This window comes from Dermacentor variabilis, chromosome 3 (genome assembly GCF_050947875.1).
Source record: "Dermacentor variabilis isolate Ectoservices chromosome 3, ASM5094787v1, whole genome shotgun sequence".
Classification (NCBI taxonomy): domain Eukaryota; kingdom Metazoa; phylum Arthropoda; class Arachnida; order Ixodida; family Ixodidae; genus Dermacentor; species Dermacentor variabilis.
The window spans coordinates 167,497,903-167,520,961 of NC_134570.1; the positions used below are offsets into that span (position 1 = coordinate 167,497,903).

At 47.4% G+C, this 23,059-nt stretch overlaps 1 protein-coding gene across 2 annotated transcripts in view; it reads left to right on the top strand.

Annotated features, from left to right (window-relative positions):
* The window catches only part of LOC142574308 (monocarboxylate transporter 14-like), a 69,385-nt gene extending 49,379 nt beyond the window's left edge, over positions 1–20,006 (top strand). For both annotated transcript variants that reach the window (XM_075683428.1, XM_075683429.1), the window contains exon 4: positions 19,810–20,006. In XM_075683428.1, the coding sequence (XP_075539543.1) occupies positions 19,810–19,967 (158 nt within the window). In that variant the 3' untranslated portion in view covers positions 19,968–20,006. The remainder of the gene's footprint in view (positions 1–19,809) is intronic.
* The last annotated feature ends 3,053 nt before the right edge of the window (positions 20,007–23,059 follow it).

A 23,059-nucleotide genomic window follows, 5' to 3' on the forward strand; every position in this document is an offset into this window, starting at 1 on the left:
ACCCACCATCCTTGAACAAAGCTGCTGTTACCTGATTCCCCAGCTGCCTTCCCCCTTTGCATAGCTCCCAAGCCTTTCTTTACTTCTTCCGGCGTTACCTGTGGGATTCCGAATTCCTCTAGACTATTCTGCCTTTCATTATCGTCGTGGGTGCCACTGGTACTGTATAAATCTCCATATAAATCCTCAGCCACTTAACTATCTCATCCATATTAGTTATGATATTGCCGTCTTTGTCTCTTAACGCATACATCTGATTCTTGCCAATTCCTAGTTTCTTCTTCACTGCTTTTACGCTTCCTCCGTTCCTGAGAGCATGTTGAATTCTACCCATATTATACTTCCTTATGTCAGCTGCCTTACGCTTGTTGATTAACTTCGAAAGTTCTGCCAGTTCTATTCTAGCTATAGGGTTATAGGCTTTCATACATTGGCGTTTCTTGATCAGATCTTTCGTCTCCTGCGATAGCTTACTGGTATCCTGTCTAACGGAGTTACCACCGACTTCTATTGCAGACTCCTAAATGATGCCCACAAGATTGTCATTCATTGCTTCAACACTAAGGTCCTCTTCCTGAGTCAAAGCCGAATGCCTGTTCTGTAGCTTGATCTGGAATTACTTTATTTTCCCTCTTACCGCTAACTCATTTATCGGCTTCCTATGTACCAGTTTCTTCCGTTCCCTCTTCAGGTCTAGGCTAATTCGAGGTCTTACCATCCTATGGTCACTGCAGCGCACCTTGCTGAGCACGTACACATCTTGTATGATGTCAGGGTTAGTGCAGAGTATGAAGACTATTTCATTTCTTGTCTCACCGTTCGGGCTCCTCCACGTCCATTTTCGGCTATCCCGCTTGCGGAAGAAGGTATTCATTATCCGCGCATGATTCTGTTCCGCAAACTCTACTGTTCCGCAAGCTTTCCCCTGCTATTCCTAGTGCCTATGCCATATTCCCCCACTGCCTTGTCTCCAGCCTGCTTCTTGCCTACCTTTGCATTGAAGTCGCCCATCAGTAAGTGTATCTTGTTTTGTTTGTTTTATGTAAGCCGGCCAGCCATGGTGCATGGCGATCTCCGGAGTGACCGCCACCGCGGCCGCTCACGTCGATCGTAGGCGTGTTCTTATCACGTGCTGCCTGCACGAGAATCAGCCTGTCTTCTTCCTTAACTGATGTGGAGGCGATAGTCGCGCCGTTACAGAGCACATCATGCTGAAGGTAGTAAACAATGAGTTTGCGAAAGCAGTGTGCGTTGGAAGTGCGTGTGGATTGTCGATCGAGGAGGCCTTTCAAGAGTTGTGATTCTGAGTCAAGGTGCGGAGTGTTATTCGGTTGATCGCACACTGAATATCAGTCCTCTCGCGTGAGGTTGCCCAAATGTGTGGCTATTTGAGCATAAGGGTTGTTTATGCGTATGCGGAGATGGCGATTGCAATTATTCTGCTTCCAATACCGAAGGAAGATGTGGCGGGCGTTCCATAGATGAAAAAGGTGACTGTCGTCTGCGGAGGGGTCACTGGTAGGGCGGACACGTTTTATGTGGTTTTCCGTGCTCACATGCGCAGACAGATTCCAGTCGCTTAGATAGGGCGGTATGAGGCCCTATAACGTAAAACTATTCGAATATCTTTTTATTCCAATCTCGTACGTCAAATTTGCAAAAGTGCAGACGCAAGCATAGGGCGGTGACCCGCAGGGTTGTCAGAAAAGACCAATCAAACGCTCTCCTCGTTCATAGGAAGTCACTTTTGTTTGTATGAAAAATGAATAACATTGCCTACACTGAGCGGCTTGTCTTATCTAATTGGGTCTCAAGAAACGTGGAGTGCGCTCAAGTGGAGAGCGATTCAATGGGGCAAGCCATTGCATCGAAAATCGACAACCGGATGAAGAGAAGGGCGGTGCCGGTGTCTGCGATTGGTCCGCTTTCCCTTACTTAGCTTGCGGTGGCTGGTCGAAAATCGCGGCGGCATGCAACAGAAGCTTAAGAATGACACTAAAACAGATCCTCAGCAAACACCTCTTGAAACAACGAGGTCGTAAACGTACAGGAAGTCCTCAAAAACGTTACACGGCCACGCAAAATGCTTTACGATACGCAAATAAACCCATGCTCTCGGGCAGGTGCGAGTAGACAGTGCCTGAGCGTTCGGTGGCCGCCATCTTTTATTCCATTCGGAACGGGGCAGCCTGCGGCTGTTCAGAAGAAAATTCAGTTTTGTTCGGAATATTAATGCACCTTTAACGCGTACACCTCACTTTGACGTGGTGCGTTTTTGCGGTTTTCTGACGTCGTAGGACAGGCAGGTGAAGTGGGTGCCGTCCAAAAACTTTTGACCAATAGCCGAGGGCTAATGGCGAAAGGCGTCGAATCAGAAATAACTATTTTCCTTTTGTTTGGTCCAATGATACCTAATAAGTTTTATTTACACGTCAAATCAGACGGGGAGCTATCGCGGTTTTCGTGACGTCCGTGACAGACAGGTGAAGGGTAGGTGGCCTAAAAATCTTTTTACCAATCGCGGAGTGCTGGTTGCAGCATTAGAATATAAAAGTTTGGAGTATTTTTACGTTATAGCGCCTATGGTTAGTTCAGTTCGGTTGGGCCGGAAACTGGGCCAATCGACATGACGAGAGGCGCGCACCCGCTGTTTAAATGCTGTGCTTGTAGGGTAATAAGTTTGTGGTCACTGGCCAGTGTGTTATGCGTGCTGAATCATGATGCTAAAAATTGGAACCTTGAGACGTGTGAGATCCGGTGGTGCAGGTACGTAGCCAGGGGTGCGGGGGGCGGAGGGACCCCTTCTTTTCAAAATAAGCGCCATACGCCTCCTCCCCCACCCCCCACTCAAACCACCACTCCTCAGACACTTTCCTAAAGCGCTGTCGAATGAATCTTGGGACTTAACAGCTATACGGCAGTAGACATGTTGCTCCCTTTTTTACTCCTTTTGGAAGGCGCTAGTAACCGGCATCTCTTAGGGTGCGAAGGCTAGTTTTCTGATCGATTCCGTGCCCGCGCGATGAACTCGAAGTGCGTTCAGTCGTCACCGTCAATTGCAGCGCTCACGCGCATCGCTGTTGCTTCGTTAGTTCAACCTTTTCTGTTTAGACTTATCTAGAGACAGGAAAAGGACTGATTTCGTAGTTGGCTTGTCTATGTGCTTTCCCTTTTCCTTCATTATTTCCTCGTGTGACGGCTCACCGCGAGGCTGCCATATCCTTTAAAACATATACCCGTGATGTGGGTTAGATAATCTCAAAAATAAAATCATGCGAAACAGCGTCCATCATGAAATCCTGCAATAACCGTTAAGCCCATAAGCAATATGAATGTTACCCGTTGCCCCTCTGGTTTTTCACTCTTGTAAAGCATTTTCCGTGCGACACTGGCATTTTAAAACAAGAGTCGCAAGTAGTTGACAAATTAAGCGATCTAATAAGGGAAGAGCCGAGGCAACCGCTAAACATGAATGAAAAGCAGAAATAATAAATTTACCGTTGTTTGGGAAAATATTTGTGACAACATCTTTTTACTTAAAAAGCAAGTAGAGAAAACACCGTCGGAAGTGGCTAATCATTTCGTGTGTTTTGAATGACGCTTCTAAATGTAACAGTCAAGCCGACTGGCGTAGCCACTTCTCTGCTGAGTTAATATGGGTGTTTTTCTCACATTCCGTGGTGGGTGGAGTACGTCTAGAACCGCAGCGTCCTGCGCTCTACGCGGTTGTATGGGACTGGTGGGCCCGCATCGTGACGCAACTTCCGAAGTAGCAATGCGAGTCGTTTTTGGCACTTAACTTGGTAGAGCAGTAAGCGAGGGATCCAAAAGAACTGTTATTGTTCCGCAAAAACATATTTCTCTATCATTCTTCGAGAGCTAATCCTAAATACGCTGGTAGAAATCTTTATTTTGAACTTTGACTTGTTTGCTTGTTTTTGGCAGTGCTTTCCTGCGCTTCTTTCCGGCACGGGTACATTTTATTTGGTTCCATGTTTGTCAAGTAAACGAGAGGTGTATCTTGCTGGTGTACCCTGCGAGATACACCTTCGCGGCCGGCATTATTCACATTTGCACTAGTAAAGGAACCCGCCTCGCTCGTTTCCATAGCAGAGTTACCTTGGGTTGCCCCCCGCCCCTACCTCTCGCCTCCAAAAAAATCCTGGATATGTGCCTTCGGCGTGGTGTCGCGCTCGACAGAGGTACCATGTCTTGACGTGAAAAAAGGATGTTGAGGAGATGAAGGTTGTAATGTTGAAATGACGTAAATAGATGGGTGCTGTTCGGTGTGATCCTGCTGTAGCCCCATTTAGTGCAAACGGCAATAAGTTGTTGCGCCAAGAGGTCAGTGACACTTTGCGGGGCGTAGCAGGAGCGCATCATCAATGAATGTGAGTGGATCGCGAGGGAGGCAATATACTTTGATGATATAAATACATGGAGGTTGATGCGTTTGATGAGAGGCAAGAATAAATGGCATCGTGAGACTGGGGAAAGCTTCGTGTGTGGCCCAGACAGTAAAATGTATGCGCACGTAAATAATATGAGCGGCATGCGTGACATCAGGTATGTATTATATTAAGACGACTGGGTGATGATGCACATGGAAAAGAAGGTTATCTGGTTTCGCACCTGTTCAGTAATGAACTGGAAGAGACGCCTGCGTTTGTGGATGAGTCCCCTGCACTAACAATGCCAGAAATGGGGTCGCCTACGTCACCTTAGTGATTTCATGGTCAATCCTGTTGGGCTTACGGTGTCACTCGATTACTGCTTATTGCTACGGCACAGCGTGATGTGGCAACTTCCCCATCAAGCGTTGAACGGTTGGATGGAGTCATTTATAACAATGCTAATGAGTTGTGTAATTGGTATCGAAAAACAAAGTGATGGTAGGGGCTAACTTCTCATGGGTTGCCGTGAGGGCAATGGTAGCCCAGTCGGGAGCGGCCCCTAAAGCGGCCATGCGCTAATTGAGGATAACCATTTCGGGAGTGTGACAGAATGGCATTGCGAGGGTGAGGGCCTCAGTGGCGTATTGCGTGAGGTGAAGGTGTGAAAGAACAGAACGGAAATGCCAGAAGAAACGGGCCGCGGAGGTTGTTCAGAAGTATTGCCAACTAGAAAGAAAAGACACCGCTAGTCGAGACGTCAAAAACCTCTCAAACTCGGGACACGATCCGCTCAATGCAGAAAACAGTCAGGATCACTTTCGAATCAGGTTTTATTGTCCCTATATGAAACACATTAGAAAACAGCCACACTGGGCAGGAAAGTCTGTTTTCGTTTTAATCATCCATATTCGGATTAATGGTATCAAATATCAAGAGTAATCCGCGCTTTTTTGAACAACTGTGAAACGCGGAAACGTATTGCGATACGAAAGAGAACAGCTTACATCAGAAGCCATCTCAAGATGATTAGGGACAGTAATGCGAGTGCTTAAGCAACGCAGAGACATAAGGTATGTCACACTAAGTCACACTTATTTAAAATCATTATGGCTATTCATAGACTTCGGTTGCTTCGGCCACATGCGACATACACTGTCTGTGCTATAGGCTTACTTCGCTATGGTACTCACTAGACAAGGTCACCCATGAGCTTCACGGCATGACGACGAAGCAGCGACGACGATGGAATGACGACGAGGGATTGATGCCATTGTATAGAAAAAGGTGGCATGACGATGACGGCATGGTGATAATGAGATAAACGTCCTCTAGAGATAATCATGATATAACGAAGACAGCCCAACGCCGACGGCATGAAGACGATGGGATGACGAAGGTGATATGACGGCGATAGTATGACGAAACCGATGACCCAATTGGAATGACTGCGATGACGTGACTACATCGGCATCATGACAGCTTAACAATGGATGCATGACAGCGTCTGTAAACAATGATCGCATAAAAATGGCGCTTAATCATGATTGTGAGGCATAAGCATGATTACGGTGGAATGACAAACGTACGTCGTCTATGAGCCGACGAAGGCCGCATGACGACGATAGCATGACTACAATAGAATCATATAGAAGTGATCACGATGATTAACGGTCGCGGGAGGATGGGGGCATGATCACAAAAGCATGGTGACGGCTGTGTGACGATGATTGTAAGACGACGAGGGCATGACGAAATTCGGATGACGAAGTTACAGAGGTGGCGACGACATCGGCATCATGACGATGGTATGAGAACGAATGCATGAAAACAGCTTCCTGGGGACGATGGCATTACATCGGTATGAGGACAATGGGGTAACCATGATCGTGTAAAGACGATGACGTGACAGCGGCTGTATGAAGTCGTTAGGGTGACGAGAACGGCATGACGAGAGTCAACTGACAAAGCTCGAGTGACGATGATGAAACGCTGACTAAGGCCTCAGACGACGCTGTGAGAACAAACGCATAGACTGCATGATGATAATCGCCTGACGACAATAGCATGACGCGAGGCAGACGGCCAAACAGTAATGGTGATGATTCAAAAGCCACGATGGAATCACGACAAGTACACACTTAGTGGCCCAAACTATCAGTAAACTTGGGCCACTGAGTCAGTAAAACGCGTGACGACGACAGCGACAAAGCGACCACGACGGCCTCACATTGTTGGGATGACTGATAATACCCGACTACTTGATGATAATGGCTTGACGAGAGTCTATTGAGAAAGCTTGAATGTCGACGATGCAACAATCGAGAATCAAAGACGACCGTCACTTACCTAGTGGCCCCAGATATTAGACAACTAGAAGGCCTAGCGACAACGGTATGACAATAGTCTAGTCACAAAGCCGGAGTAACGGCAATAGAATGAGCACGGCAGCTTCGGGAGGACGTTACGTATGACGATGACGGCGTGACAACGACGGCATGACGACAGTCAGATAGGGAAGCTTGAATGACAACAATGGAGCGATCACGATGACGTCACGACCTGGTGCGCCAAGATGGTAAATAACTTGGGCCGCTTGATCAGCGTAAGAGGTTCAATAGATAGATAGATAGATAGATAGATAGATAGATAGATAGATAGATAGATAGATAGATAGATAGATAGATAGATAGATAGATAGATAGATAGATAGATAGATAGACATCAATACAGACAGACAGACAGACAGACAGACAGATAGATAGATAGATCGATAGACATCAATATAGACAGACACACAGACAGACAGACAGACAGACAGACAGACAGACAGACAGACAGACAGACAGACAGACAGACAGACAGACAGACAGACAGACAGACAGACAGATAGATAGATAGATAGATAGATAGATAGATAGATAGATAGATAGATAGATAGATAGATAGATAGATAGATAGATAGATAGATAGATAGATAGATAGATAGATAAGAAGGCAGGCAGGTACGATCAAAACGGTTCATGTAGGCAAATAAATCAAATCGCTATTAAAGATGCTTCCTTGAAAACAATCCCAGGAGAGAAATCAAGTTGAACGACTGGGCGTTATAAAAGTACAGGAAATTATCTTCTGTTTAATCTTGCGAGCGTCGTTCGAGCTATTTGTGTATTCTTTTTTTTCCTGCTATCACTGGAACTAGGGTAGGTGCCATCGCCGATGCTGCAGAGCTGCATCATGCCGACGTTACGAAACAAGTGCTCTGGCGGTCTGTAACTAAAGCAGAATTTATCATTTCCTTTAAGAGCAGCCCGCCACGTAATAACAGCATTTTCATCTGAGAAATGATTCATAAGGTTAGCTTAGATTTAGGGCCCTGTAACGTACAACTATTCCAATATATTTTCCTTCCAGTCTCCTCACGTCCTATTTGCGTAACAGCCGACGCAAACATCGGGCGGTGACCAGATGCCCGATGTTTGCTTAAACATGAATAACATTGCCTCGAATGAACGGTTTTCCTTCTCTAATTGGCTGAAAAAATGCGAGGGGTACGCTGAAGTGGGCAGGGTTTCGATTGTACTGAGCCAGTGCAGTAAAAACATGCAACCGGATGAGGAAGGTAGTGCCGGCGATTGGTCCGCTTTCCCTTATTTAGCTTGAGGTGCCTGGTCGTAAATTTCGGCAGCGTGCAAGGAAAGCTTAAGAATGTAGTTGAAACGGATCCTCAGCAAAGATGCGTTGAGAGAGCAATGTCGTAAACGTGCCGAAAGGGCTCCATAACGTTATACGGCCATGCGAAATGTTTTATTATAGGCAAATAAACCTATGCTCTCAGGCAGGTGCGAGTAGCCAGTGCCTGAGCGTACGGCGGGCAGCCATCTTCTATTCCTTTCGTAAGGGGACAGTCTAAGGCTATTAAGAAAAAAAATGGTTAATTTTGTTCGTCATATTATTCCATATTTAACGTGTGCATGTAACCTTGAAGCGGCGAGCTTTCGCGGTTTTGTGACACTGCGTGACATGCAGGCGATGTGAACGCAGCGTGAAATTTTTTGACCAAGAGCATAAGGCTAGCGGCGAGAACGCGTCGGATCAGAAATATTTCTTTTTTACTTTTGTTCGGTCTAATGAGTTATAGCCAGTGTGTACACGTCACATCAGATGAGGGCTGTTGCGGTTTTCGTGACGTCGCCTGACAATAAGGCAACCTGGCATGGCCCGAAACGTTTTTTTACCAATCGCGGAGGGCTGATTTCTGAATTAGAATAAAGAATTCGGAATAGCTTTCCGTTAAAGCGCTCTTAATGATGGCCACTTGATTGAAAACATGCCCAACACCAACTTTGCACTACGACGGCAGCACGACTGGTGAAGCTAAATTAGTCAATTGAATTTTTGGGGGTATTTCACCGGGCTGTTTCAGGAGGCAGAATTCCCTAAAGAGCCTTTACGAATTTGGCCAACAGATAAACTGATATGAATTGCTGATATTGCTAGAACTATAGTTCAGAGTAGGCACAATGCAATGGGGCTCAATACTGGACATTATCAATATTCTGCCTTGTAGTCAAATTCTGTAATAGCAGCAAAAGCCTGCTGTAGGAGAATCAAAGCAGTTAAGAAGGCAAATTCAACACTTTTACGAAATTCGGGGTTATCTTCGGGAGATTGTAAAACTCATTCCATATCGTTAAATTTGGGAACCATGGAGGTCATATAAACCCCCTCGAGCTCTTTGATTGGTTGAAAATGTCTCCCTAAAAATTTGACAATACCATGTAATTTGTGAACGTCCGCTATAGCACCCTCTAGTGCCTCCTCCCATTGGGGCAGAAATTCGAAACACAATTTTAATTCGAAAGCATCAAGTGGCCCATTGAGTGAAAAAGCCTTCGTCTATAGTAGCGAAACTGTACCCAAGTCCCAGTGGCTGCGACGCAACGTGAGCGCGCATCGATGGAGCTCAGCGGGTGAAAGGGCATCACTTGCTGCCCCATAGCGCGCGCATCAGTTGCCGCGTGAGGGGAGAGAACGCCGCCGCAATGCCACGTCACCCTCACTGTCACAAGCCTTGTTATTCGCGCGTTCTTTGCTAGCGCAAGCTCTCGCCTGCGTTCTAAATGCCCCTCGGCAATGCCAAATAGCAACCCGCTGAGCGTGACAACGCGCTCGCTTGGCCGCGAGACCTTCATAACTCTAAGGACCGCTCAGCGCGCCGTTCAAATCGACATTAATGCTTTCGTATTTCCAACTCATGACAAATGTTTAGGGGTCCTCCTGCTGCTTTTTGAGGATAATAATCATAATTGAGTTGCGCATTCATAGGAACCTGGATAAGGTACTCGTTTGTGACACGTGAAGAACGAATTAGTCACAAAATATTAATCATTCTTACCGACAAAAGTAATCTAACATTACACGGAAAGTGCTCAGAAACGAACTCAACACTAAATAGACAATCCCGCTAAACAGCGCGAAATACCGCTAAATTAGCAGGAGAACGACCAAGCTGGCAACACTGTTCTTCAGCCATGGGGATTTAAACGGCAGTGGATAGAGTCTGAGCAGAGATAAGAGGAAGTTGATGTTTAGGGTAGGACAAAGCCAAGTGCAGAAGAGCGGCTTGGTATTCTAATGTCATTGGCGGGCATGACTAACGATGGGCTAATGTGGGAAACGCGAGGTTATGTGGAGGGAAATGCTTTGTGGCGGACTCATCTTTGGGAACTGGATAGCTGGACGTGAAATTGTGTGGGAACTAGAACGAATGCGGGATGCAGCCCACAAGTTTTTGGCTTGTGCTGCTTGTGGGCTTCGTCGACAGAAGCGCAGCCTTGTAAGTATGCTTCTTCGGCGCTGTCTCCCCGAGTTGAAGACAGCGATAGTATGTCGCCTAGCGCAGGCCGTGCTCCACTTCAACACGGCTTTGGTACCTGGGGTCGACCGCTTGAACGTATTCAACGCAACGTTGACATCCGGGGCGGCATTCCAGGGCTTGCTTAGGGGTGCATCAGGACGGTCGCGCAGGACTTGCCTGGTTGACACTAGCTTGGAAACACACATCGGTGTTGTGGCCAAGTTCGAGTCAGGTATTGCAGAACTGGGCGCGAGGCCACTGTGGAGTGATGCGAAGGAGGACGCCTAGGCAGTTCACCCACATTTGTATCTGATAGCCGGTGACGGCACCCATCCAGCCGACCGCACGGGTGACGGAATATTGGTCCCAGGAGCTGGTGATGATTTCTAGGGATGGCGTATGTGACTCAAGGTTGCGGATAACCCTAAGACAGATGTTGTGGGCGGCGGCTTCATAGATACTGCAGGACGAAAGGCACACGACGCAACTACGATCTCCAACTGAAGCAGCTTCTGGGTCATCTAAGGCGCAGCGAACGCAATTATTTCAATCATGTGGTCGCGGTGGAGGCGCATTCGGGTAATGTGCAAATCCGAACCAGTGAGAGCAGCGGTGAGTCTCGGCTGTTTGTGCAAGTATGCGCTAGCAATAAATGCGAGACGAAGTCCCGTCGGTGAGCCATATTTGAAGTTTCGTACCCTACGAAGAGATCTGGTGGTTGGGAACGGGATCGGGGCTGGTGGGTTGTCCACCCGTGGTCGTCGGTCCTGTACGCGGGCACCACAAGGTAATGGCAGGTCGGAGAGGCAGCGATCGCCGAACGCTAGCAGTAGGTGCGGTCAGGCGTTGCCAAAAATGGAATCACGTAACACGCCGATCAATCTCAGAACGCTAAGGAGGAGGCGACACAGCCGAATAGCTGGCCATACGACGATATCGGGAGTAGACCAAAGAGGCGGCACCGCTCATGGTAGCGAAGCATCGCGAGTAATTTTCATAAGTTCTGGAGGTATCAGAAAGTATCCTAGCTGTCCGAGAGTAGCCAAAAATATCACTTCTGTTATAACGAACACTATACTAATCGCGATGTGAATGTAACTGTATAATAAATTCTCGTAGGCTGATTAAGCCTGTCAGTTGATGAGATGTTATGCCCGCACAGTGCAATATGCGCAGTAGGAATGTACTCGGTGAAATAATCAGCATATCCAATTCATAGCTTTTCTTAGCGTTAGGTTTTCTCAGCTCGTAGCTCAATTTAGTGTCGTAGGTCGTGGCGCCCGTGAAGGTTCTTCGGAACGCGACTCAATGTGCTTCTATTACAGGGCCTCTTACATTATTAATCCCTGACAGTCCCGAACTGCCCAAGGGGACGCTTTTCACCAATGAGCGGTCAATATGCCGAGTCTCGAGCAGTCCAGGACTGTCAGGGACTGTCACGCCACGTGCGCTTCCACCAGTGATGGAGAAGAGTTCGGTGAAAGTTTTCTCTAAATTCAGAGAAATTCTGCTAGGGGGCCACGGATTGGGCAAGCGCTTCCCATGGGCTCGAATTTCTTACCATGTTTTCCGTTGTCCAAAGTTAGGAAAGTTCTTAGCTTTTGTGCTCGCGGATTCAGCAAGCCAAAGCCAACTGAATGACACGCCCACTAAGCAGTGATCAGAGCTCTCTTACCGCAATTTAACTCTTAACATCTCGATGCTGAAATTTCCCGTGCTAGCCCTAACGCCGCGGTGACCCCCTTAACGCACCAGCAACGTTTGGCTCACACCCGCGACGCATGCGCATGGTACCCGGGAGGGAGGATCGCGTCCCCACCTCGACGAATAAAGGGCAGAGTAGGAACCACCTGCTACCCGCCACCAAGGCTTTTGAGGGAAATGCATGGCTACCCCGCTACAAGAGGAACCGACAACGATGCAAATCGAGGGGACAGAGACAAATTCCGCAACTGCGTCGGCCTGGACCTGTAACTGAAACCGCGGGAACATAACTGAATCTAACATTCTGAATGGATGCAAGCCGGACGCAAGAGAAAACGAGCATCACAGCCCAACAAAGCACTCAACGAAATGCCGAAACAAGAGCCAAAGCCCACACCACAACCGCCAAAACAACAGAACCCGCATATGCCACCTTTGACAATAGACCACTTCAATATCGTCTACAGACCAGAATTCGGACTCGACATATCGAAACGGAACCAAATCGCATACACCCACGATATAGGAACATGGACTGGCATCACGCAACCGAACTACTACGATAACGTTCGAGTTCAGATGCAGAGGATAGTAAACGTGATCATTTCGAGCACCACCGACACGGAACGCTATACCGAATTGAGAAGCATAACCGCCAACCAGCTAGGTCGCACCTTCTTGAAAGGGAAACCCGCATGAGAGATCCCGACGAGGTATGAACAAGTGTGATCTACGGGCCCCTACCAAGTGCCGGCGGTGCTGATGTCGTAGCTGGTCTCAAAGCCGCCCCGAATACACTGTTCTTGGCGCACGAACACTCGGCCGGTCCACCACGGCCGTCATAACCTTCGACGCGTCACATATCCCGTATTTACTCACCCACCAAAGTGGGAACTACTGCTGTAAGCCTTATCGAAAGTCCATGTAGTACTCCCGGACGTGCGATGCTATTGGACACATACACCTGCCCCAGGCTGAGAGATGACTTCTGTTACAAGAGCAGGCAACCCACACTTACCAAAGGTCGCAAATGCGTACGCAAGTGCAAAATATACGGACAAGTACACGAGACCGCTGAAAAAAGAATGAGGAAACTACGACCGAAACCACCTCCTTATCAAGTGAGGCGACTTGATCCGAGAGAGAGTCGAGAGAGAGAAAGTCCGAGAGAGTCATAGGAGTTGATACAGTGACGAATTTCCTAAGTTGGACAACACGTTTACATACTCGGGCAGCGCACGACAAGGCAAGCCTGGTCGGCACATTTCTAGGTCTATCATACGATCTAGCTCCTTGTATCGCTCGAAATCCCGATCGTGTTCTGCTTAGCGAGTCGGCTATGCTGCTGCAGCAGCCGGCGGCTCAGTTCCTTCCAGAACACGAACACTTTGGGTTTCTCGTCTGCATACAACGTGGCACTAAAGAATTTGGAGAACATGGCTCGAAAGCAGCAGAAGGTGCTGCAAAGCCATCAAGACCAGATCCACTCAACGGTGCCATCGTCGACCAGTTCACAAAACTATGGAAAAAATAAAAGAAATCATACACAAGCGCAATGAAAACAACAAGAAGCCCACTCGATTATGTCAAGAACAGTCACTAGCTAAAGAAGCCACGAACCTCACCAAACAAAAAGTTGACGCTTGTCTAGTGAGAAAGAGCGTGTCCGCCATGCTTGCAGGAATAGTGTAGTCGAGTTTAGAAGCAGTCGTATAGGCGAAATTACAGGCAAACGCCATCCTAACCAGCAACGCGCTCACGACGCTTAGCCACACCATGGACACGTATACCGCGCGAATAAAATAGATTAAGTACCAACTCACCAATTTCATGGTCCACGTCAAGAAAAACTACATGAGACACGCCGAACTAGAGGAAGGGCACCGATTGAAGAAACCACTCCCAAAGAGAAAGATGCCTACCCATTCGACCTCTCTTGAACGGGAGCATGTTAACACACCCAAGACTATTATCGATAGCAACCTTTAACACAAACACGTTGATTTCTCAACCGACTTTCCCCATCTGGCACTGGAAATGTAGATTCTACAGGCCCCAATCCTAGAAGAATGTCTAAAGACAGGTCAACCAGACATCATCACCCTCGAAGAGACCAACACCTATAACCTTAGGCTTACAGCATACAACACACTCAGCATAACCCCAAGAACAGCTATACTTCGCAAGAAAACAATCACGGCCCAAGAATACAGGACAGAAGTGACCACGGTCGAAAATACTATCATGGAAATCATGCCCGATCGCAAGACGCACCAAGGTCTCTATTTGGCTAACGCATACAGCCCACCTCTAGACAAGAGCACGGACTGCAATCAACTTCATCTGAGAGCTCAGAAAACGCACCAGGGGCCACTCGCTCGTAGTCGGCGCGGATTATGCCCCGCAGACTGCCTGGGGCTACGCCAGCAGCACCAAAAAAGGCGCGAGAGTCGATGACACCACTCAGCAGCACAGCTTCACTTTGTTGAACGATTCGATGCAGCCCACGAGTGGGAATCAGCGTCTCAATGGACACCAACCCCAACCCACGCTTACGCGGGAGATGAAGAAGACGGAATGGACCTGTCTCCCAGACACTCTGTATCCCAGGCTAATCATTGACTACCGCTCCGGGAACAGCAAGTTGCCCGTCCTTGCCACCGACGTGAAGGGAGCGTTCGACAATGTAAGCCACAAAGCAATACTATCGAATCACGAAGAGACAGGCTGCCGTGCCAAGAGCTATGACTATGTGCGAAACTTCCTCACCGGCCGGTCGGCCACGGTAAAGATATGCAATCAACGCAGTAAAGAATTGAAGCTACTGGGCACGGGCACGCCTCACGACTCCGTCATGCCATCCCCCCTATTCCACGTGGGGCTCCTTAAGCTGCCCCAGCTGCTAGAAAACACCCCGGGCCTACATCACGCCTTCTACGCGGATAACATCAAGTTGAGGGCGCGAGACAGTAACACCGGAGAGCAAAAACGTTGCCTCCAGGAAGTGGTTGATGTGTTCAAGAACTACGTCGAGAGCTGCGGCCTCCACTGCGAATACAAGAAATCGGTAACTTCTCGTGCTCAAGGCAAGCACGAGTGGAAGACATCCCACCTGCAAAGTGCCAGGCCTGTGCGTGACGCTCAACGGGGTACAAATGCCAAATATCGCCTTCTGTTTGTGCAGCGAGACGGATCGGAGGCCACCACACTCCCTCAGCTTCAAAGGACGATCTCCGAACTCACACAGCTCGTAAGTAGAACAGCCAATCGACGCAGCGCCGTCAAGCAAGACGCCCTGAGGGTTCGAGCTTTACTGACACAGGTACGGAACTCTGTACCTGTCTGCGAGTACATGTCTGTCAATCTGTGTGAGAAAACGGCTTGCGTGTGGTTCTGTTTTTCTTCAGATTTACTGAGCTATTACGCGTGTTGAATGATGTTTCCAGGGTGCACTTCTAGCGACAAGAACTAGTAATAAATCTGTTGTTGAAAGTTAGCGCTGTGTGTGTCAAGTGTGCACTTCACTTGTCTCGTCGTTCAGCTTGCGCTACAACATGTTAATATACAACTTCAGAGGCCGCAGCTCTTGCCGATGGGCAGGTCGATCCTTGCACGCCTTAGCTGCAAGGAACCCTACCTCTCCACGCGGACAGCAAAGCCAAGATACCAGCATACACAAGAGAATCCCGGAACATCGCAAAACTATTACGCAAGATGCAGCCCGAGCATCATCGGGATGTCGGCTCGCTTGAGTCGACGCCATCCGAGGAAGGCACAAGCATGATCCAGATGCTCGATACGTAGACTCGTGGAAATACCCGGGTTAAACTGCCTACGCCTTGAGCATGGTCGACTGAAGAGGCATAGAACGGGCGTCCGTCACCGTCAAGTTACGGAACTCTGAGACCGCGGAAGAAGCGGCGATCGCCCTCGCCACCACGACGAGCACGGACGCGGTCGCATACTTCACGGTTTCCTATTCCGGTGTGCGCAACTACACGAGAGGTCGACGCAGTCAAGATTATGAAGAACGGAAACACAGGGTACCCTTACACCTGCCTCACGAGGGTACCGTGGCTCGAAAGGCACGAGGGGTTCGTGGGGCTCGAGGGAAACGAAGCGGCTCATCCCGCTACTCGAGGCCACGTCGACCGGGCATCCCTCACCACCTCGCGAGATCCCCGGCCGCCTGGTGCCGCAGCGGAAGCGGAGACCGTGCCACCCAAGTATAACGTCACCTTCGAACACTACCGACCAGCAAGCAGGGTGTACCCGGTGCATCATTCCAAGTGCCTCGAGTCGCGCGGAAATATTTCGTGTATACGCGGGCTTCGTTCACGCTTGCAAAAACACGTTTATATATCATGTATTGAGAAAGAGAAAACTGTATCGGGAGTTTTTGATGTCACTCTGCTCACTTACAGTTTTCATTTAAATATCATATTTGACAATTTTATTTAATAACTAATACTAATTATATAGTTATGAGGAATGCAAAAAAATAATTTGACTGTCTCCAATCTACCTCAAAAAAGATAGCCTTGGTTATGTCCAGCTACGTGACACATCTTTAAATCTTGGCGCATGATAGTGGGGACACCCTATATACTAGGACTAGCAATGTTGGCGGCAGTGTAGTTAATTACACTATGGAACAATCGATAACGGCATGTTTCGTTCTGCAAAAGACTTGCACATAGTTAAAGCTTGATCAAACGATGCGCATAGTGGATATATTTACGAGTCCTTTGATGTGATCGAAAAAAAGAAATGAGGAGGTAAATTAATATAAGTTTACTCTTCTCTTCTTTCTTTAGCTCCGGTAACTTTTGAATTAAAATCAATTATCAACAGATAACTTGAGCAATCTAGCTTCGGCAACCATTGGTTTTCGCCTATTTAACAGCTCAGCGCCTATATTCACAAGAACAGAAAAAAAATGAACAATATCAGGAAAATATTAGGTACGCGCCATCTTACAAGGATATCTCATCCTATCCTTTTAGGATAAAACTCTCCGAGTAGATGAACAGTGTCTGGAATTTGTAAGATTCCAGCCACTAATAAAGTGCGATATTGGTATAATAGCGAATGCGGCCATCTTATGCAAAACAACAAATGCGAACAAAAGATTTGCGAATTCGCCCGCAGGATCTTTGTTTCTCTTTTCGCCTGTACAACCAGTAGGCCAGCGAGCACTGCATTGGCATTAGAGAGCCTCATTATTTTTCGTTATCAATGCTACGCTATAGAGAAGCGCGCGCAATGTATTGTTTGGCTTGAGGGCGGTAAGGTGGACTAGAAGTCAGACAAACGCAAGTCCCTCTCTGCACTTTCCTGAAGCCACCGGTCACATACCAATATTCCAAACGTATAAATTCCTCTGTGTGATCATTTTTATTCGCATGATCAAAGAAATGTGAAATTCGTACGTTGGAACAAAAATATTTCGGGCCACACAGCTTTACCTTCGTGAGAGATGGAGCCCTCTAATAAACGCTATACAAGTCTGTTTCTCTTACATTTCTGTTATTAGCCCTCCACGATTTGTCAACAATATCTGGGGCCACCCCCACTGCGCCTGTCTATCACGCGATGCCACAAAATCCACGACAACTCCTTATCTGATATGACCTGTACACTGAATTTATCCCAGTGACTAGCAAAGAAAAACAATTCGTTCCGCTTGCACGGATTTTCGCGATTAGCTTTTATCTAATTGGTCAATTTTTTTCAGTCTGTGGATAATGTGCCTGTCTGTCATGCAAATTCACCAAACCGCGAAAACCTACGACGTCGAGGTTGCGTACGCGCACTAAAGATGGAACAAAGTACCTGCCAAACGGAAGTTATTTTCGGAAAAACTTGCCCATGTCCGGTTCGAAATATAAGAACACATAGCGGCCAACCGAACGATCAGGCAGTGGCTAGTTGGAGCTGCCGGAGAGAATGGATTTCTATGCTCTTATAAAAAAAATCACATGGATGTATACGAATATCCAGTTCTTCACGCACGCATATGGCATCGCTCTTCAAACACTTCGTCAGCGAGGATCTGTCTTAGCGCCATTAATAACCATCCGTAGCTCACCGCCGCGATTTTCGACTAGCCACCGGAACGTAAGCAAAGGAAAGCAGACCAATCGCAGGAGCCAGCACCGCCCTCCTCATTTGGTTATCTAGTTTTACTGTACCCACCCACCGACACCCTTTCAACCTCTGCGTACTCCTCATACAAGTCCCTCATACAAGGCAGACCTATCAAGGTAAGCGATACAGTTTGCTTTCGAAATGAACAAAATTGACCGCATCCGAACTAGGAGATCATTCGATAAGACTGTTCAGACAAAATGGGAGGTACATGCTTGATTCTTACGAAGACGGTTACGTAAATGCGACGTCAGGAGATCGGAATAAAATGAGAATGAAATAGCTTCACGTTAAACGGCCTGTGTTTCTCTCCGGACGGTGGCGTTCGCTAATCACGACAGTATCACGGTTTGCTGACGCCTACTTTTTCAGTATATCCTACGACTACGGAGGCAACGCGCCTCAGACAATCCTACTATCGGCTCATTTCTATAGTAACGCTTATTTCCTTTTCGTCATCTAGCTCCAAACAGATGGCCGTTTTCATAAATGCAAGCCCTGTTCTGCTGGAGAAAGTTTTCCTTCCGATACATTGGTAAACATTGACAAACTTGCAGAATTTCTGATTTTCAGACTCGGTTAGTGGTTGATAGGCGATTTTCACACTACTACGACTGTGGCAAGCTGAGATATGCTATTTTGAGATACTTCCTTGAATTATAATAAATTAAATTCTGGCTTGTTACGTGTTAACACCACGAACTCATTATAGGGCATGTCGTAGTGAGAGACTTCCGAATAGTTTAGACTACTCAGTTTTCTTTAACATGCACCTATGTCGAAGCATACGAGCGTCTTGGCATTCAGTTGCCATCACAATGCGGTTACCGTGGTCAGGATCAAACTGACGACCTAAAGCCTATCAGCGCCATGTCATAGCGCATAAGCTACAGCTTCGGTGCTCCCTGGACCGGTGCTGGTACACTGACATGTCAGTTGTTGCAGGTTTGTTCTCTATGGCGGCTTTCCAACACAACTATAATGACGTGTGTATTTCTACTTTTCTATTGTAGAAGTGGCTATCTTACAGCGCAGCTGTCTAAGGCTGGGATCGCGGATATTTTTCGCGTCCATCACGTCGACAGAAAACCCAGGTGGGCCGATCCCGGTGGCCCTGCAGGGCCAGGAGCAACGGCTTATACCCTCGTAAGGCAGAGGCGTGAAGCAAACCTACAGAACATATTTCGTTTCAATACGAAACGCACAAAATTGATGACTACAACCGCGCACTTCAGCGTTGGTCGACGTACGTTGCCGCCAATTCTTCGCCCGTGGTTATTGTCGGATACTTTAAAATAAGCATCTCAAAACCGGAAACAAAACAGTGGTTCACGCACTTTATGGAAGAGTTTGTTGTCGGTTACTTCAACCGTCCCAACAAACAAGCTACGAGGCAGGGGTCATGCATCAATTTAACTTTAGCCAAAAATGTTTCTCAAATACAACGGAAAACATGAATGCGCATCATAGTGACCTCAGAGCAGTTATAAATGAAATAAAGCTTTTGTAAACTGCATTCAGGTGTGTATTCGTGCCATATATCACTTTGAGGAGCAATGTGCGCAATGGAGGCACATCATGCGATGGGTGTTTGACAAGTTGGCCTATTTTGGCACAACATGTCTTCAGCTTCGCTAACGAACTGCCTCACAGGAGTGGATTGGCGGTGATCTTTGTTTATTTTTACCAATCACTTCGACGCAGGTGTGTTCCGCGACACTGGAGGATCGTACAATTTGTACCGCCTGTGTGGGGGAATCAACCTCATCGCAGCCATCCTGCTATTGATCCCGGCATGCGTTCGCGCTATAAAAAAGGAAGCATCGCATGGAGGAAATTGCCAAGGTTACCAGGAAAACTGAACACTGATGACTCAATGAACATTCCCGCCAATAAAACGCCATGATGTTCATTTTCAGTATTGTCTGCGTGACATATAATAAACTTATAAAAGTCCAGAAAGAAGGTGAAGCGAATGTTGCACAAAATATGCTGCCACAAGCTTTCGTTATCATTTCTCTGCGGATCATCTCCGCGCTTGGCGATTGCGTTGTCGATTGTTTGGCTAGACTTTGCGGTAATTATTCTAGAGATGGAACTGAACTAGCATCTTCGCAAATGCCATAAAGTATTTTAAGCAATGCTGCTATTTTCCCCATGAAGTAGAATGGACACTCAAGCTGTCGATTAAAATTTGCTTGGCCATTCGATGCGAGGTAGAGAGTCTCGATGCGATGCAGAACTCCATGACGTGCTTGCAGTCTCTGATCCAGCGGATGTGCTTCACTACGTAGCGGACCGGATCGCGCCTCACAAGGTAAGGCGTACATGACTCCGAGGAAACCCATGGTTGCGTTCCAGTTGGACCGTCAGACTCGGTAGCACAATAACGAGTGGCAATGCGCACATCAACCCTGAGAGTCGAGAGTATTGATACAAATATAGTGTCGTCTTTTGGTCACAGCTCGCGACCTCTCTAGCAGTGAAGATGGCCACCTAATTGAGGAGGGTTTGTACTTTAGCCGTAGAGTGAATGACAGGGTGCCACAAGAGAAGCGATCATCGACAATCACGTCCAGGCAATGGTGTTGTCTTACGCATTGCATTGGTGTATCGCCGAGGTGCAGTGCGCCGATAGTTCTGGATCGAAAAGGAAGTTGTCTGGGACGGCATGCAATGGCAGCTGACTTAGCAAGTGAAATCTGTAGGTCAAAGTCTACTATGTGCTTTGAAGATGCACTAAGAGCTCTAGGCAGGTTGACGCTAAGGCATGAACCAAGGTGCGAAGAGCCACCGATTTGCAGCACGATGTCAAAGCATAGTTAGCTATGCTTATCGGGAAGACACATTCCTGGGGCAAACGGCTTGGCAGCCCTGCAAGAGGGCAGTTACTGAAAGGCAGCGATAAGCCACTTCCTTGACGGACACCGCTCACCAAAGCGCAAGGTTCACTTGTCGCTCTTCCAACGCACAATTTTACACTGCGCTCCTATATAAAATACCGCACAAATGAAGCCGACGACCAGAAATTCTAGGGTGCGCAAGAGAGAAAATAATTACCTTATACGGAACCGAGTGAAAAGCTGGCTGTATGTCGAAAAATAACATATATCTGGAATGTTTGCTTCCTCTAGCACACTCAAGCGCTGATACAAGGTATAGATTGCTCTGCAAGACGACGATGGCGACGAAAGTTATAAAAAAAAAATTCTTGAAAGCTTCTGCAGCCTGACATCTAGACGAAACAATGTCATTTCTTCCATCGGCTTGATCACTTTCAGGTTTGGTATTTTGGCCGGTACAATTTAGGGACTAAATTCACAAACCTGCTCTGGCTTGTAAAAGGTGTGTACCAATGGCTGCGCACCTGCGCTAATATGTTAAGTATCAGCATTGGCTGGGAATTTTCGTTATAACTAACTGAAGCGCAAAAACGTTTTGCGAATACGGGCCAAGGTGTCTTGCAGACCGCGCTGGCTTTAAAATTTATGTCACCACGCATGATTTCGAATATTGAAGTATAATATAGTTGCCCCCCACTTCGTTATATACGTCAGATATTCACTAATGACAATATATTTCGTAAGCTTTGGTACGCGACACCGCCTTCACCTAGGAAAATGCTGTGTTTCGAGAGACTGAATGCATGGCGTCGCACCTCGAGAGGAAAAATCAGTTTTGTATCTGGCCGGCAGCGCCAAAGCAAGAAGTTATGCAACAGTAATTTGTCAAGGAACGTGGTCGTTAGTGGTGCTACTTTACATAGGAGATATGAAAATGTCTGCAAATGTATCTGCGACATTATTGGCTGACAGGCCGGTTGTTAAGCAAAATTCAGCCTTTGCATTCTTGCAGACATCTTGAGTGCGGAAAGACATTATGATGCGCCATGCCCTTCCAAAGGCACTTGCGCTTTACTACGTACTACAAACAGCTGCACAGCTATTGTGACGAATGTGTTTCACCAAGGTGGTTATACGACATCGTGTCGGTGTGCCTTTTAGAGCGCTGTGCCCTTGTGGAAGTAAGGCGTGGACAGGCGCGGAGCCTCAAAAGATCAGCCTTTGGTTGATCTATGTTTTGCCCTCGCCCTTATTGGGGGCACTTACTCACCAATATCAACCGAATGTCATGAGTTTGCGCCTGTGAAATCAGCAGACGTAAGTTGTCGCAGTATGTCGCAGTCTGGCGGCTCTGGGGACGTTCTGGCAGCAACCTAATGGCTAGGTGACGTGGGTGTCATGGATAAGGTTCGTATGACTAGGTCAGGCAGGCATCTCTCACTAAAAGCGCCAGGTCGATAGTGAGCGGCTTTCTCACAAATCTAGGTGATCTGCGATTGAGTTATTGCGTAATATGTTTAAAAATGATCTCGCTAAGTTCCGCGGCACGACTGTTTTGTGGATAACAGGAGCAAAACAGACAGTGAACAATAAAGGCTCAAGATAGCACAAACGATTGGCCACTCCGAGAGACTAAGCATACAACTAGTGGAACATCCGAAGAACGTGTAGCTCAACTGGACAACCTTTCTATTTTCGCCGTTCCACCAATGAGACTCACAGTAAGACCTGTATCCTGAAATTCGGCCTCGCAGATGTATGTATAAATAGCACTGAAATGTAAATAAGCGGCTATGTGTGCTAATGGACAGCGTCCATGCACTGATAAGAGCCGCATGGTGGGGCGCTCTAAATTAAGCTTGATCCGTTCTGGATTGGTTCCAATCTTCTGATATCAGATTTACACACCCGCTGGCGCAAGCACTGGCGGTGACCTGAAACGCTTTTCGAACAGCTCAATCAAACTGTCCTGGTTTATCAGAGGTTACTTTTATTTGGTTTCAAAGCGAATAGCGTTTCCTACCGTTACAGATTTTCCGTATCTAAGTGAGCGACGACAGGCGAGGAGCGGGCAGAATTGGAGAAAGCTTTGGTGGAGCTGAGCTAACGGG